We start from the raw sequence: 18,354 nt of genomic DNA, 5'->3' as shown, positions 1-18,354 counted from the left end.
GTGGAGGTGCAATGTAAAGGCCAGGCTGCGGCTAGAATTCTGCTTTTATGTATCCAATGGGAATTTAGAAGACTTTGTGCTTTTATGGGGTTTTAGGGGAATTCTGTGCACTGTCTGATTAAAAAATAATTAAAATATGGCAAGCACTTAATGTAAATATTTTTTAAACTGGAATGAAACGTTTTTAATAGTGTATTGTTAACTTGTTTACTTGTGTAAATAAATGATTTGTTAAAAAAAATCAAATCTTCTTCCAAATGTAATTAGCAGCGTGTCTGCAATATCATCATTTATCATCTTAATAAACGTGAAGTTAATTCCTTTTAAGTACATTGATATTTTACTTAATTATATATTTATTAAAATGTGCCTCAGTTCAGATTGAGATGAATATCCTTTCTAATTTGATTTTGTGTTTCAATGATTACTGCAGATGTTGCTCAGAAGTGGATTGTTAAAGAAGATTCTTTAGACCAAAGACCTCGTGCCGACCTGCATGAGCCAAGTCTCCCTCACATAAAGGAGGAAGAGAAGGAAGTCTACATCAGTCTGCGAGGAGAGGAGCTCCATGGGAAGGAGGTGATTAATACCATCAGGTTTCCAGTTGCTGCTCCCATAAAGACTCTGGATGATGAAGAGTCTCTGCTGCTCTCACAGCTTTATCCAGACCAAATTAAAGGCAGAGAACTTCCAGAAGAGAATGATGGAGAAGAATCCATCAGGATACAAGATCATGCAGATGCTTCCATTTCTTTAGAGACTGAAGACACTGAGAATGATGAAGAGGACAGTGATGTAGAAGACAGTCTCTCTGGGCTGAAAGACTTGTCATACTCTGGATATAAGAAGTGCTCTACAGAGAAGAAAAATGTGGACTCACGAAGGAAAGTCCAGACAGGAGTGAAGCTTAGCTGCCAAGACTGCGGTAAAACATTTATTGGAAAATATGCTTTAAACCAACACACAAGAATCCACACAGGACAGAAGCCTTTCTGTTGTGATCTATGTGGAAAAAGTTTTAGCGGAACATCTAATTTAAATGCACACATGAGAGTCCATACAGGACAGAAGCCTTTTTGTTGTGATCTATGTGGAAAGAGATTTAGCCAAAAAGCAAATTTAAAAATACACACGAGAATCCACACAGGACAGAAACCTTTCTGTTGTGATCTATGTGGACAAAGGTTTAGCCAGAAAGAACGTTTAAAAATACACATGAGAATCCACACAGGACAGAAGCCTTTCAGTTGTGATCTATGTGGAAAAAGTTTTAGCGAAACATCTCATTTAAATACACACATGAGAGTCCATACAGGACAGAAGCCTTTTTGTTGTGATCTATGTGGAAAGAGATTTAGCCAAAAAGCAAATTTAAAAATACACATGAGAATCCACACAGGACAGAAGCCTTTCTGTTGTGATCTATGTGGAAAACGTTTTAGCCGAACATCTAATTTAAATACACACATGAGAGTCCATACAGGACAGAAGCCTTTTTGTTGTGATCTATGTGGAAAGAGATTTAGCCTAAAAGCAAGTTTAAAAAGACACACAAGAATCCATACAGGACAGAAGCCTTTCAGTTGTGATCTATGTGGAAAAAGTTTTAGCCATAAAGGAACTTTAAACAAACATATAAGAATCCACACAGGAGAGAAGCCTTTTGGTTGTGATCTGTGTGGAAAAAGATTTAGCCAAAAAGCGTATTTAAGAATGCACACGAGAATCCATACAGGACAGAAGCCTTTCTGTTGTGATCAATGTGGACAAAGATTTAGCCGAAAAGACACTTTAAATGTACACATGAGAATACATACAGGAGAGAAGCCTTTCTGTTGTGATCTATGTGGAAAAGGCTTTAGCCAAAAAGAGTCTTTAAATAGACATGTGAGAATCCATGCAGGACATAAGCCTTTCCGTTGTGATCTATGTGGAAAAAGTTTTAGCCAAAAAGCTTATTTAAAAATACACATGAGAATCCACGTGGATATAGATTTGGCTAAAAATCACATTTAAAAATACAGACGGGAATCCATATAGGACAGAAACCTTTCAGTTGTGATCTATGTGAAAAAAGTTTAGCCAAAAAGCATATTTAATTCACTCACTCCTCCGTGTTTAACACTTGTGTGGTTCCAAAAAATTAATTATGTAAATAACAGCCTCACGAGAAAAAACATATCTCTCTACAATAGGGCTGGACGATATAGAAAAAAAGCTTATCGATTTAAAAAAAAAAAGCATATTGATCGATATCGATAATTATTGAAAATATTTAAAACCATATTTTATGTACAGCTCTGCCTGGATATTTTTTTGATATTGCTAAATGATTTAATTTTAATAAAGAACACAAACACAGAATTCCAATTAAATCTTTATTTAACCAACTTTTTTAACCATAACAGAATTTTTTTTTAAAAGAAAAATAACTTAAGAGACCTGACTTATGTTATTAAATACTGACAAAGAATAAACTAAAGTGACCAGTAAAATGACCAAATTAAATATAGCAAATAAATAAATAAAATAGCCTATTTAGGTGGGAATAGTACACTAGTTACTTCTCAGGTTTCATAATTGAGAGGCTGACGCAGGGCTGAGGTCCAAGGTTGTGGCGTGTAAGGACACAGATTGCAGCTCATTTTGCACTGATTCCCGGCACTAGTTGCACAATTTAGGGAGCGCTGTTAGAGGAAAACTTGTGTCCCGGAACTTTATATCGCGGATCAAGAGTGGCGAGTAATTGTTTGAAGCCAGGTTTTTCAACTGCAGAGAACAGCAGCATATTCATCACTATGAAGCACGTTACTGCATGCGTTATGTCCTTACGCCGCTTGGACGCTTTGTCATTTTATCACAAAGAAGGGAGCCCAGTTTAGCTGCTATACCTGCTTTCTTTTGGAAGAAGTTCCAGAAAATTCTTTAGAAGACGCGCAGATGCGCGGGGCTGACGGTTGTGAGCTGCTTACGTGATGAAACAAGTTGGTTATGTTACCAGACTTTGTTTTTACCGGTTCCTTGCAAGTTTTACAAATCACTGTGGTTTATTTCTGTCAGACTGGCGAACTAGTAAAACCCCGTTTGGGACCATTTCATCCGCCGCTCCTTGCTGCGACATATTCACCTGCTGTGTGTTGTGGTTTGAGAGGGCGGCGCTTTGTGACGGCGTGCCTGGGTCCGCGATTACGATTAGTCGAGAGGAAGTAGTGACTGTATCGACCGTATTTTTTTCTATCGCGCCACACGTGTATCGATCGATATATATTGTTATTGAATTATCGTCCAGCCCTACTCTACAATTACTGTCGTGCTGCGCTAAAAGGATCCTGTCTGTCTCGCAATACGTGATTAATACAAAAAGCTCTAAATTATTATTACACCTTCCACGACAGGTTGCTGTCGTAAAAATTAACAAGACATGGCTACGACAGACTTCCCTATCTCCTCCACTTATAAAGACACAATCTCATCCTGCTTACATGAAATAAGCCTGCTCACGAGCAGGTTTAAGCTTGTGCACATGTTGCTATGACAGCAAGTCCAGGATGAGTGTCAAAGAACCAAACAATCCAAGATCATGCCAAATCATCAACAATTAAATCCAGCTAACTGAGTTAGCGACTGCGAAGAACGGACCCCTGGTCAGAATGCTCTCTATGGTGCTTCTGTAGAAGGTGGTGAGGATGGATGGTGGCAAGTGGGCTCTCCTCATCCTTTGCAGGAAATGCTAGTCCTTTAGTGCCCTCTTGACCAGTGATGTGGTGTTCACAGACCAGGTGAGGTTGTCTGTGTCCTAAAAGTTACTCATATTTAGTGAGCAAATCACTTTTTAAAATTATATTTCCCCAAATAATGTTTTGCCTAATTCAGGTTTGCTTTGTGAATGGGTTGAAACACATCAAATGTTGTTCTAAATTAGTTAAGCTAATTTAACCTCAACCCATATTCTTTAAGATGAACTTTGGTTCCCTAACTTGGATCTGCAGTGAACCAGGATTCACTGAATCATTCTGATAATTTTATGTCTTTTCGTTTCTATTATGTGTACATAGTTCTTTAGCTTCTTTATATCTTAATTTTGCTCATTAGTTTTAGCTGAGTTCCACTAGCCTAGCAGAGAGGATTTGTTGGTTGAAAAAAGTTAAACAGCATTGTATAGTGATGTTCATTTATATCTGTTAAAAAAATTCTCTCTTTTATTCCATATGTTTACAGAATTTGCTGTCAAAAGAATGCCAATGCTGAAATCTTCCAACTATTGTTCTCATATCAGCCTTTTATCAACCATATAAAACACTTGAATTACATTGGCAATGGCATGGTATCAAAATGCTAACGGAAGCTATGTTGGTCAGCTCCATGTATTAAAAACACAATGTAACCGCATCAACACAAAACTTTCCAAATAAACCATTTAACTTTCCCAGTTTGTTTCTCTGCCAAATCTCCCAAAAGCCTTTACTTAATTAATTGAATTCATAATTGCAGATAAATGCTGAGACTATGATCTTGTGTGATGAGACTGACTCGTGAAGCTTTCATTATTTTCATTTTATGTTCTTATGTTACTATTTTGTTTAGAAATGTGACTTGATTTATATGGCTATTCCTTAATCAAAGGGCAAAATGTAATGGAAAATGTTCTTGTGGAGTTCTAAATTTAAACCTTGTGCAAAACATGTCACCTTTAACAGAATGGCATATATAGTCTATATCCTGTGTTTGCAGAGATGTAAGGTTAATCAGAGTTCAGTATATCTGTGTGTGCTTACATGTTCATGAAGTATTCCTAAAACTTTACCTTTGTGGGTCAAAGTGAGGAGGTGATGGTAATTTAGAGTGGGTCAGGAGAGCTGTTTCTTCCCCAGGTTGTAGGAGAGGTTAAAGGTCAGGAGCTAAGATGAAGCTGTTATATGTCACATGAGGCTCTTTGTTAGTTTCTCCATGACAGGCTCCTCCTGTTTGTGTACATCTGTTCCCTATAAAGACAGGGTTTGTCTTACTAGGGGTGCATTTGGGGAAGAATGTACCTTGAATGCTGTTTGCCTTCAATAAAGACCGGTCCATGTATTGAAAGACTATCTTGCTTCTTGATGATCATTTTTTCAATGACAATTTTTTTTCAAACCTAAACAGAGGAGTGAAATTATCACCTTCTGCAGACAACGAGGCTACATGGATGAGGGGAAAATGTGACATACATGGTAGAAAATTTTTATAAAGGAATTAAGTAGAACACTGGTCACATTGATGGGATTTCAAAACATCAGCAACCAAGCCTTGTTTTTTGTAAATTACAAATTAGTTTGTGAGATTATTTTGGGGAATTAACATTATATGGATAAACGTTTAGAAATGGTAACAGACTTTGAATACCTGGGGTTATGGTTAGATAGTTCATATACATGGAAAACTCCAAAATATATATTTATAAACTAAACGAAAATAGGTCAAGATTTCTGAAAGTTGTGGTGGTAATCAGCTGCAGGAAGATTAGCATGCACTGTTAATCTCAGAGCCCTGAATACATTATCATTAGATTGTGGTATACATTATTTCCCCTGTTTGGTTTTTGTTTTGGACTTGTGTAGCGATTTGAATTGTCTTATTATTGAAATGTGCTTTCTAAATAAACCTGCCTTGCCCCTCTGACCAAACTGGAAGAGGGGCAAACGGCACATTGCCTGGGTGGGTGGGATCAGTGGAGATGTGTCTGGCCCTTTATTGGACTCATTCTGCATAGATTAAGTCTAGATGCTGGTGAAGATTCTCAGTCATCCAGGTCAGCATTTCATGCTGACCTGGATGACTGAGATACTGAGATGACCTGGATACTTTTTTTTGGAATTAAGTCTAGATCCTGCAGACGGCATCCCACAATCCTCTAAACTGTTCTCACTAACGGTGCTAAACCCTTCTTTTTCTACAGCTCCCATATGATACATTTATGCTGAGACATAAAACACTTTCTATGGTAGCTCTGTAGAAGTATTTTAGCAGTTTAGAGGAAAGTCCAGTCCTTTTCAGTTTCCTGAGGAAGAGCATCTGAACCTTGCAGGACACCAGCCCTCGAGGATTTCAGTTTGAGACAGCCGATTTAAAGTCTCTCCTCTGTCTTCTGTGATAACACTGAACTAAACATTTATTAGTTGAAAATAAAAAGATTCATAACATTTACCACGTGTACTTTGATTGATTTTCTGGGGGGTTTGAGTGGAAACGTATTGATGTTTTGTAAGTCTGAAACCCAGAGAGTGACAGCTCTGAAGCTCAGTGAAATGGGTAAATGAGAAGTTTAAGGATTTGTGCTAGGGCTCGGTCAAGAGTCTCATCCAGGTTCAAAACGAGTTATTTACATTAATCCAGACATTTATGAGGGAGACCTACTCAAAACCCTGAGGGGAGGAACTGGTGGGAGTAAAAAGGTTTAAGACTAGGAGACGAAGACTTGAAGAAAACTACTTTGATACTTCTCATATTTAAAGAAGAAACAATCAAAGAGTTACTCTAGGATCCATAGTGTATCCTGTGAAACCTTTTTTTGGATTAAATGTAGCAAAGAACATGATCAATCTCAATGTACAAACGATAACGTGAAATGATGTAACTGTGGGGAAACCATGGTTTTCCGAGGATGTGTTGCCCATTTCCAAACCCAAAAACTAGAGGATTTTAAGAAGTTAGAAAGTGTCTCTTATTCAGAGGCTGTAAAGCGAATTAAGGCCTCTAGAGGCACAAACAACCAGGCGTCGCCCTTTGCTCTGGGTGTTTTTTTTTTTTTAACAAGTGCAAACACCTTAAAGCTATAGTTGTTAATCTAAAGCTATAGAATACAAAATTGTTCCATTACCAGTAATACAGCCTTGGATACTTCCAGATGTCATAGAAAAACGAGGAGAAGGAACTAATTATTAGCTATTAGAAATTAGACAAATGAGATCAGTAATATGTTCAGATTCTAGTGTTTCATTAGTCAGTCTATAATATAACCTTTCAGAGCGGACCAGATATCAGTCCACCAACAGATATCTCTGCCTGCTATCCTTGTGCTCCGGCAGACCTACACCCCAAGAACTGTCTCGCCCTGTACCTCTGGTCTAACAGCAGCCCTGCATTTCAAGAACTCTCTGGTCCTCCTGCTCCCATCTACACCCCAGTTCCAGTCCATTACAGTCTCTCTGGTTTCCTCATCCACTACTCATCTTTCTTTCAATAAACTCTCAGAAATAGCTCCGTGAGTGTGTGTGTGCTCTGTCTGGGTTCATCAAGACAAATCACGACACTATCAGGTACAGGGACAACTAGCCATTACCGGCCTTCAGTGGTGTGATTTCATCACAGATACAAACATTGACTTTACAGTAGGAAGAGTCTTCAGGGATGAGGAGATTATCCACTCAATGCGGGAAAAGCTTGATGATTTCTACTACAACATTCACAGGGATGTCTTCTTAAGTCGCAACTCTTAAAACAGTAGTACAGTGTAAATAGTTGTTACCGGTAAATGGTTGTGAAGCCGAAATAAGCAATTTAACAGATGTATAGAAATTAAAAAATGTGTTTGGATTTGTTATATAAGACAGATATTTGCAGCATCTATTGATATTTGTTGATTGGGGTGTGAGCAATTATCTGGGTAACTTCAAAACTTGTAAACAGTAGACATATTTGAGAATTAAATTAACCATTTCATGAATACTGCATTCTTGTTTCTTTTTACTTTATTTTAGTTGTCCTCAACTTCAAAGTAAGACACAATGTATACAATGCTTACATGCAACCAATTACAATCTTACAGGGTCATAGCTGTAAAGCCTTTTGCAGTAAGATAACATCCAAGCTAGCGGGCCTCAGACTGGCTTGTCCCCCTTGATATCAAGAGGTCCCTGGAAATTTGACATCAGGCAGCAGATGGCCCACAGCTGATTCACTGATCCTACCATGGAGAGCAGAACAATTCATCCCAAATATGGTATTCCTTCACCCTGCGTATGGCCCTCTCCACTAGAACCCTCAAACGGGCGATGGCCTGGATCTTCTGAGTGGTTTGTTGAGCTGGGTTGATTTCTTTAATGGTGGCATGATGAGTTTTACCCCCACCTCTGACAGCATTTTCTCAATCAGGAAACCCTTGCCAGCCATTACTTCATCATTATATTCGTCACTTCTGCTGCACGCTGTGCTTTGGACCAATAGATAAGCCTTGATGCAGACGGGTTAACAGACTCCCAAGACAGAGTGAAGACCTTCTTGGAGCTGAATCTTGTCTAGTAACGGTAGTCCTCGTCGGTCACACAACATTTATAATTAATGGCTCCTGGTTTTTAAGGGTCAGCTGTTGGATTTTGTGCTCAAGTGTCAAGATTTGCACCTCCAACTGCTGAATCTTCCTAGCAGCTCTGTCCATTTTACCTTTAGAGAAAAGAGGAGAATACACTTTAGCATCACTTATCCATTTTTGGGTCATCCACATAATTTGATGCTGTCAGTAAGCTTAACAAGAGTTCTAAATTTTCTAGAGCTGAAAAAAGGAACATTAAGGTCTTTATTGCTATTGTGTCAAATATGATGGTGGATATAATTTACTTGTTTAGAAACATTAATTTCTCAGATCAATTTCCTTTCATTAACAAATTGATTTTGACAGCTCTAATAAAAATGCATGTGGTGACCCACTGAAATTATCTTGGGAAAAGCTAAATAAGATTAACTCAATTATCTTTAAGAAAGAAGGAATGAGTTTATTTTGTAAAAATAAAATCACCAGGAGAGGGATGGCAGCTGTAGTCATGATCTTTTTGCACTGCCTCCAGGTAGGACCAGTCCTCTGTGCTGCTCCCTGGAACAGGCGTCTCATTGTCAGCTGCAAGGCGTTTTCTTGCTCGCCTTGCAGACTGATCACCTCTTCCTAGAATAAAAAATGTTGTTATTGTTTTTACGTCATTTCAAACAAGCAATGTGATTGTCATACTTAAAACAGCAACCACTATTTTAAAAGAAAGAGTTAGCATGAACCCTTTAAGGTAAGTTCTTGAGTTCTGAGTAAAAGTTATCTAATAATTTATTACCAATTTAAATACTGTACTCTTACTTTTGCCCCATTCATTCCACAGGAATTTAGATGGTACTGCTCCCTTCTTTAACTTCTTTCAACCACTTGCAGAAACATAGGTCTCCTCTGAAGAGAAGTGCTGACTGCAGACGTAAGTGCTGCCGCAAAGGATTTTAAGATTTGGCCCCTCGTCTCTTCTTATTGCCGTCACCCAACAGGCTCGAATCTCAGCATCAGCCAGGAAGTCGTGAAAACTGAGATATGGAAAGTTTTTTGTTGTTGTTCGAACACTGTGGGACACTGCAGTAGCAGTTTCTCAGTGATTGTGCCATGCTTGGTGGATATGATGCTGCTGAGAGATGGACACAACGAGGACAAAGGGAGAAATTAGATGAATCATAATATTTTTTAAACCTTTATTTAACCAGATAAAATCCCATTGAGATTAAGATCTCTTTTTAAAAGTTTGATCTCACTAAGAGGTCAGCAGCACATCATTATTAATACAGTATAATAAACAAACCAGTTTAAGGCCTCTACTTAAAATGCACAGTATTTTGTACAAAAATTAAGAAAAAGGAAAGTGCATTAATATAAAGTGCAAATTATATATTATGAGAGACGCAACACAGAAAATTCACAAATCAGAAGGTACTGTCCAATAGACCCACCAACGTTATTTTTTCTATAGGAATGAACAAAAAGATTCAACTGGAATAAGATCTTTTGAATTCATGACTGCAATTATATATAACACATCACCATAATCAAGTAAGGGGAACCATGTAGCAGATAAATGTCTCTTTTTTCACTCAGTGAAAAACAAAATTTATTTCTATAATGACAAACAAGCTACAGTAATTATTTATTAACATCAACATCAGATTTCTGATAGGTAAACAATCTGTAAAGTAAGCCAACAAGCTGCTGCATGTCAGCTTTGATCTTCATGCTACTGTCCCGATAAAAGCATCTATATAACAGCAATGATCGCTACTTATACTAAGGAAAATAAAGATAGTCAATAAGACACGTTTAATATTGTGGTCTCAGTCATACCTAATGAGATTGCGCTGATTTTCATTGAAACATGTCTTGACCCCCTGAATGCTCTACATAAATGCATGTAACCGGATGTAGCGATACCCTGCTGCACTTCAAAACTGAAGTTTAGTGATGTCATATAAAAAGAACTACATTCTGGTCCACACTCCTTACCGGTAGATGACCGTAACGAAAATATTTCTTTGTTTGCCAACTGGCAAAAATTTAAACAAAGAAGAATCCCTAAAGGTTTTGTTTGTTCTGAGGCCAGAAGCTGAAGCTTCCTTTACTTTGGCTCAGTTGACCTGTGCAGCACTGTCTCTTTTACTTTTAAGACAAACAGCAAAGTTATTTGGTTGTGAATAAAAAAGAGTAAAAATTAACAAATTAAACAGTTATATATAATATATTGTTTTCTTTGAAGACTGGATACTCTTAATTTTTTTTATAAATGTAAACAAATTACCAACATTAGCTTTAGGTGTACATATATTTATTGTATCATAGTTCTACTTTAACTATGGACAGAATCAACAAAGACTTTCTTTAAAAACTTGAGATTCCACGATTATGTTATAACAGCAAGAAATAATAAAGATTTCCAAAGAAAAAACGTGAGAAACTTCTGCTGGTTTAGCAAATAGCGCCCCCTTCACTTCCGGAGTGTGATGACGTCATTTCCATATATGGTATGGGTTTGTCGCGTGGTCTGTCCCCGCCACTTTCTGCAAGTGTTCATGCCGCGCAGCCACGTTGATCCTCCGGGTTCTTTGTTGTTCTGCTGTGAGTCCAGAAGCTGAAAGAGAGCAGCAGGAAAAAGATGCATTTATCCCGTTGAATGTGATTACGGCAACACTGCACTATTAAATATACAAGATAAATTAAACAGTTCAAAAAAACCTGATTGAAATTAGTGGTTTAAATCAAAAACATGCAGCAAAGCAAAGACATGAAATACGACTGGTAAATCTTTGAAGAGAAATGCACCATTTGTAGCTCTTTAGTTGGTTATTGAATAAAAATTATTGAATAAAAATTATTTATTTATACATTTTATGGCACATATATTATATCTTAGCTACTTTCTGGCCCAGTATCTATGTACCAATGTATTTATTCTGTATGAATCTTGAATTATGCCAGCATTGGTCTTCCAGAGGACAATCAGCAGATATTCTAGGCCTTCAAAAAGACCTTGTTTGGAGGCAGACCGACAAAAACCTGATGCTTAAGGATGCTACATGCTAAGCTAGCATTAGCACCTCCTATGCTACATGCTAAGCTAGCATTCGGACCTCTATGCTACATGCTAAGCTAGCATTAGCACCTCTATGCTACATGCTAAGCTAGCATTAGCACCTCCTATGCAGAGCTGCAGGCTTAGCCAGTTTTCTGGGGGAAACTCTGCAACAATGAAGAGGAGGAATCCATCAGCTGCTGAAAACGGCTCCTAAACTTTAGCTCCATCCACACAGTTAGCATGAAGAAGGAAATCTCCAAACCTAATCGGTGCAGCAGAACTCTGGGCTGGAAAACATCCCCCATCATCGGTGTCTCCTCTGCTGCGTCCTGCCGCTCTTTGAGCTCCTGCTTCCCTCCAGTTTCTCCGCTGTGCCTCCAGCTGCTGGACTTCTTTCCAGACTTCATCACCTGCAGCAGCTGCTGCTCTCTTCCAGCTTCTGGACTCACAGCAGAACAACAAAGAACCCGGAGGATCAACGTGGCTGCGCAGTATGAAAACCTGATTGCAGAAAACATGTACGTAGACTACCCGTGGCACGCTCCCGATCCCGTACCATCAGCTCATTTGCGCAAGCGCGAACAGAATAACTTCCGGGTCGCCAAAAACGAAATGTAATTACTGTACTGAAAATACTTATTTCTATACTTAAATCATTAAATAATGCTAAACTACATCGTAAATAAAATATTAAAGACTTTTCTGAAAGAAATTGATACGTTTTACATTCTCTCCATTGTATTGCTTGACGTCATCATTGTCATCATCAGATATGCTCAGAAGTCGGGAAAGATATCATTGTGTAACGTTTATCTGTATTGTCTGAATGCACTCTGTTAGTTTTATTGCTTGTTCAAACAGGACTGGAAAAATATTTCATCCTTACTTATATGGTGAATTTCGTTATACAAATAATCTTGTTCTAAACGTTTATTTTGTTATAAAGTTCAAATTATCGATTGAGATGTTAGCGCCCTCTGGTGTACACATCAAAACAGCAGCCGCATTGTTTTTTTTTTTTGTTTTTTTTTTTTTACAAAAACAAACAGGGAATAGAACAAGGAACACACACATACCTAATTTAAATTACATTTATTAAGCACAAAATACATACATATGCAAATCAAATAAATGATAAAAAAAACATCTCACTTCCAAAAAAATTCAAAATCAAATACGTTCCTTTACTCCTATATGTATTTATAGCTGGGGGTTTATGTACTTTAAGAAATGGTTTATATATTTTTATTTCCCTAATCACAACTGGGAAACATTTTTGCTATTAAAAAAACAATGTATTTTATTTTATGAATTTCTGTTGTTTATTTTTTTTTTAGAATGTGCAAATTTGCCGCAAACACAAATGTATAGAAAAAGAAACCCCTGCCTCAAAAAAATACAAAAGAATAAAAAAGTAAGAAAAACGAAATATTTCCTACCGGAAGTTATTCTGTTCGCGCTTGCGCAAATGAGCTGATGGTACGGCTCGTGCTACCGACAAGGTATTCATACCGCGCAGCCACATTGATCCTCCTGGTTCTTTGTTGTTCTGCTGTGAGTCCAGAAGCTGAAAGAGAGCAGCAGCTGCTGCAGGTGATGAAGTCTGGAAAGAAGTCCAGCAGCTGGAGGCACAGCGGAGAAACTGGAGGGAAGCAGGAGCTCAAAGAGCGGCAGGACGCAGCAGAGGAGACACCGATGATGGGGGATGTTTTCCAGCCCAGAGTTCTGCTGCACCGATTAGGTTTGGAGATTTCCTTCTTCATGGTAACTGTGTGGATGGAGCTAAAGTTGAGGAGCCGTTTTCAGCAGCTGATGGATTCCTCCTCTTCATTGTTGCAGAGTTTCCCCCAGAAAACTGGCTAAACCTGCAGCTCTGCATAGGAGGTGCTAATGCTAGCTTAGCATGTAGCATAGAGGTGCTAATGCTAGCTTAGCATGTAGCATAGAGGTGCTAATGCTAGCTTAACGTGTAGCATAGAGGTGCTAATGCTAGCTTAGCATATAGTACCCTTAAGCATCAGGTGTTTGTCTGTCTGCCTCTGAACAACGCCTTTTTGTTTATTTTTTTCCAGAAAGAGGATCGCGTGTTTTTATTCTGGCTGTACTATGGAAGACCAATACTGCCATAATTCAGGATAAATACAGAATAAATAAATTAGTAAATGAAATAGACTGGGCCAAAAAGTAGCTAAAATATAATATATGTTGCATAAAACACAACAAAATAGTTTAAAAATATATATTCAATAATTGACCAACTAAAGAGATACAAATGGTACATTTCTATTCAAAGATTTTACAGTCGTATTTCATGTCTTTGCTTTGATGCTTGTTTCTTATTTAAACCACTAATTTAATCCGTTTTTTGAACTATTTAATTTATAAGGTTGGGAATTGATAAGATTTTCACAATTCCGATTACCTTATTGATTCTCTTATCGATTCCTATTTGGGGGAAAAATGACAACAAACAGTTTGATGAACTTTGTTTACTTAACTATCACACGACCTTACAAGGTCAAATCTGCAAATTTATCTTTGTTTAAATGAAAAATGAATATAAGAACAAACATAAATACAGTAGATGAGCTGTTTAGTCGCCAGTCAGAATCTGTATCCCCTGCGCCGAGAGCGCATTCAACTGGAAGAATGAATCTAGTCAACTCCACTTCATTTCCAACCTATTAGGCGTGGAAATGAAGATGTTTTACTTTTCTTAACGAAATATAGCAATGGTGTCGTTACATTATCGTTCAGTTTGTGTGAAAAAACTGAAAATGTAACACTTGTTAGTGCTATCATCAGGGACTGCTATGTCGGTTAAAACTCGATTGATCACTCAAAATAACACGTTATGAGAAAGAAAACGGCTCCGTGGTCATTTCCACATGTGTCACGAACATATTAGCTTTATGTTATTTGATTGTCGCATGTCTGTCTGCTTAAACCAAAAATCCACCTTCCTGAGTCCATCACAGCTGTCTATTTTTGTCTTTTTGACCCGCATGAATGGATCATATAGAGCGGAATTCACATGTGATCAAATGAACACTGAATAAAGGTACAGCCAAAATTATCAGATTTAATAATATTTTAATTCAACCAAGAACCATATAGAGATATTAACCATATTAAGAAAACGAAATATGTCGCTTTTAAAAATAGAACAATGTATTAGTTTAGTTTTTAAAAAAATCAATTTAATTTTATTAGAATGTGATGTTTAAAATATTTAGACTTCACAAAGCTGGAGGTTAAAACTTTTATTGATTTCAAAAATACAATACAATACAAAATTCTACAAATTCCGAAAGGGATAACTCGTTTGGCACAACGAGTTTATACAACGCGTCTCGCCCATTGACAGCTGGAGATCGGCACCAGCACCTCGCAAACCCAGCGGGGATAAGCGTGTTAGAAAATGAATGATGGATGGATGGATGTTCTGGGCTATTTCTTTTTTCTTGCCATCAAGATCTCTGCCAACTGGCACCAGAAAATGCTATTATTGGGCTTTCTTCATCTGGAAACAAATGCATACAAACATCTTACGAGCGCAGCCATGATGAACTGGTGAACGCGCACAGCTGACAATACAGCGATCTGATTGGCTGAGCAGCAAAAATCAAATCACGTGACCTCTTGGACCGGAGCGCCACAGTTTAGATTTTTTATCGGCTATAACTTATTAATGTGCAAAACGTGGGAACATTGGTGTTTTGAGATCACTGCTATGAGTAGCAACTTTTCCCGGTGGAAGAAAGTTGCCGTCTGACAGTTCATACGAAACTTCTTAAGGAGACGTCCTACAGATTCTGGCCCACGGACTACATTCCCTGAAGTAGAGTTGGATCCTTGTTTTGTGGATGGGAAAAGTCCCTTTTAAGCAACAGAGACTCCAAGATTTTATGCAACATAACCTCAAAAGTTGCATATAAGTGTTGTGTGAAGGTAATGAATAGGAGAACCTTGGAAAAAAGGGCCATCAGCGTATGGGTGGACAAGCTTGGAGGTCAAAAGCCCCAGTGGAGAACTCCAAACCTCCAATAAAAAAACAGACTGGTGATCTTCAGTGGAGGATTCTTCATGGTGCTATTGCAAAAAAAAAAAAAAATGTTTTTATCAACCATTAGTTTTTAATTAATGTCCTTTTTGCAGTTTGCCCGAGAGTGTTTTTCATGCTTTTATGGATTGTAAGAGAATAAAAGTTTTTTTTTAACCTATTGAGTGTTTTTAGCCTTTTTGGTGTGTTTTTTTTTACAAATTATGTTTTTAACCGATTTCCTTACAGCAGAGCAAATAAGATAAAGTCCCAAATGTTAAATTTTTCAGTTTCTGAGACGAAAATTGCCATTTTTTTTATCTCGGCGGGACAGACTGCAGGATGGACCTCAGCTTGATGTCAATAGTTTGTGGAGGTGCAATGTAAAGACCAGGCTGCGGCTAGAATTCTGCTTTTATGTATCCAATGGGAATTTAGAAGACTTTGTGCTTTTATGGGGTTTTAGGGGAATTCTGTGCACTGTCTGATTAAAAAATAATTAAAATATGGCAAGCACTTAATGTAATTTTTTTTAAAACTGGAATAAAACGTTTTTAATAGTGTATTGTTAACTTATTTACTTGTGTAAATAAATGATTTGTTAAAAAAAATCAAATCTTCTTCCAAATGTGATTAGCAGCATATTTAAACAAAGGAATAACCTTTGCAATTTTACAAATAAGTTACAAATGTAAGTCAGTGTGTCTGCAATATCAATTATTATCTTAATAAATGTGAAGTTAATTCCATTTCAGTACATTGATATTTTACTTTTATCTTTATTAAAATGTGCCTCAGTTCAGACTGAGATCAATATCCTTTCTAATTTGCATTTTGTGTTTCAATGATTACTGCAGATGTTGCTCAGAAGCGGATTGTTAAAGAAGATTCTTTAGACCAAAGACTTTGTGCTGACCTGCATCAGCCAAGTCCCCCTCACTTAAAGGAGGAACAGAAGGGAGTCTACATCAGTCTGCGAGGAGAGGAGCTCAATGGGAAGGAGGGGATTAATGCCATCAGGTTTCCAGTTGCTGCTCCCATAAAGACTCTGGATGATGAAGAGTCTCTGCTGCTCTCACAGCTTTATCCAGACCAAATTAAAGGCAGAGAACTTCCAGAAGCGAATGATGGAGAAGAATCTATCAGGATACAAGATCATGGAAATGCTTCCATTTCTATAGAGACTGAAGACACTAAGAAGGATGAAGAGGACAGTGATGTAGAACACAGTCTCTCTGAGCTGAAAGACTTGTCATACTCTGGACATAAGAAATGCTCTAAAGAGAAAAAAAATGTGGACTCACGAAGGAAAGTCCAGACAGGAGTGAAGCTTAGCTGCGAAGACTGTGGTAAAACATTTATTAGAAAATACGCTTTAAACAAACACAAAATAATCCACACAGGACAGAAGCCTTTCTGTTGTGATCTATGTGGAAAAAGTTTTAGCCGAACATCTCATTTAAATACACACATGAGAGTCCATACAGGACAGAAGCCTTTTCGTTGTGATCTATGTGGAAAGAGATTTAGCCAAATAGCAAATTTAAAAATACACACGAGAATCCACACAGGACAGAAGCCTTTCTGTTGTGATCTGTGTGGAAAAAGGTTTAGCCAAAAAGAACATTTAAAAATACACATGAGAATCCACACAGGACAGAAGCCTTTCAGTTGTGATCTATGTGGAAAAAGTTTTAGCGAAACATCTCATTTAAATACACACATGAGAGTCCATACAGGACAGAAGCCTTTTTGTTGTGATCTGTGTGGAAAGAGATTTAGCCAAAAAGCAAATTTAAAAATACACACGAGAATCCACACAGGACAGAAGCCTTTCTGTTGTGATCTATGTGGAAAACGTTTTAGCCGAACATCTAATTTAAATACACACATGAGAGTCCATACAGGACAGAAGCCTTTTTGTTGTGATCTATGTGGAAAGAGATTTAGCCTAAAAGCAAGTTTAAAAAGACACACAAGAATCCATACAGGACAGAAGCCTTTCAGTTGTGATCTATGTGGAAAAAGTTTTAGCCATAAAGGAACTTTAAACAAACATATAAGAATCCACACAGGACAGAAGCCTTTTGGTTGTGATCTGTGTGGAAAAAGATTTAGCCAAAAAGCGTATTTAAGAATGCACACGAGAATCCACACAGGACAGAAGCCTTTCTGTTGTGATCAATGTGGACAAAGATTTAGCCGAAAAGACACTTTAAATGTACACATGAGAATACATACAGGAGAGAAGCCTTTCTGTTGTGATCTATGTGGAAAAGGCTTTAGCCAAAAAGAGTCTTTAAATAGACATGTGAGAATCCATGCAGGACATAAGCCTTTCCGTTGTGATCTATGTGGAAAAAGTTTCAGCCAAAAAGCTTCTTTAAAAATACACATGAGAATCCACGTGGATATAGATTTGGCTAAAAATCACATTTAAAAATACAGACGAGAATCCATATAGGACAGAAACCTTTCAGTTGTGATCTATGTGAAAAAAGTTTAGCCAAAAAGCATATTTAATTCACTCACTCCTCCGTGTTGAACACTTGTGTGGTTCCAAAAAATTAATTATGTAAATAACAGCCTCACGAGAAAAAACATATCTCTCTACAATAGGGCTGGACGATATAGAAAAAAAGCTTATCGATTAAAAAAAAAAAGCATATTGATCGATATCGATAATTATTGAAAATATTTAAAACCATATTTTATGTACAGCTCTGCCTGGATATTTTTTTGATATTGCTAAATTATTTAATTTTAATAAAGAACACAAACACAGAATTCCAATTAAATCTTTATTTAACCAACTTTTTTAACCATAACAGAATTTTTTTTTTAAAAGAAAAATAACTTAAGAGACCTGACTTATGTTATTAAATACTGACAAAGAATAAACTAAAGTGACCAGTTAAATGACCAAAATAAATATACCAAATAAATAAAATAGCCTATTTAGGTGGGAATAGT

General features: G+C 37.3%; 1 protein-coding gene across 3 annotated transcripts; it reads left to right on the top strand.

Moving 5' to 3' along the window:
- The first annotated feature begins 938 nt into the window (after window positions 1-938).
- Window positions 939-18,032, top strand: LOC118561360 (gastrula zinc finger protein XlCGF57.1-like). 3 transcript variants are annotated; one of them, XM_036133412.1, is made up of 2 exons: window positions 939-1,703; window positions 16,747-18,032. In XM_036133412.1, the coding sequence occupies exons 1-2, from the start codon at window positions 1,048-1,050 to the stop codon at window positions 17,819-17,821; spliced, it is 1,731 nt and encodes a 576-aa protein (XP_035989305.1). In that variant the 5' UTR covers window positions 939-1,047; the 3' UTR covers window positions 17,822-18,032. The 3 variants fall into 3 exon arrangements, with proteins under 3 accessions (XP_035989305.1, XP_035989304.1, XP_035989303.1); XM_036133411.1 differs by having other exon boundaries at window positions 939-1,885; window positions 16,767-18,032; XM_036133410.1 differs by having other exon boundaries at window positions 939-1,965; window positions 16,763-18,032.
- Window positions 18,033-18,354: the final 322 nt, after the last annotated feature.

Source organism: Fundulus heteroclitus, unplaced genomic scaffold (assembly GCF_011125445.2).
Source record: "Fundulus heteroclitus isolate FHET01 unplaced genomic scaffold, MU-UCD_Fhet_4.1 scaffold_62, whole genome shotgun sequence".
NCBI lineage: Eukaryota > Metazoa > Chordata > Actinopteri > Cyprinodontiformes > Fundulidae > Fundulus > Fundulus heteroclitus.
Note: the sequence above shows the minus strand (reverse complement) of the source record. Positions and strands in the feature narration are given on the sequence as shown.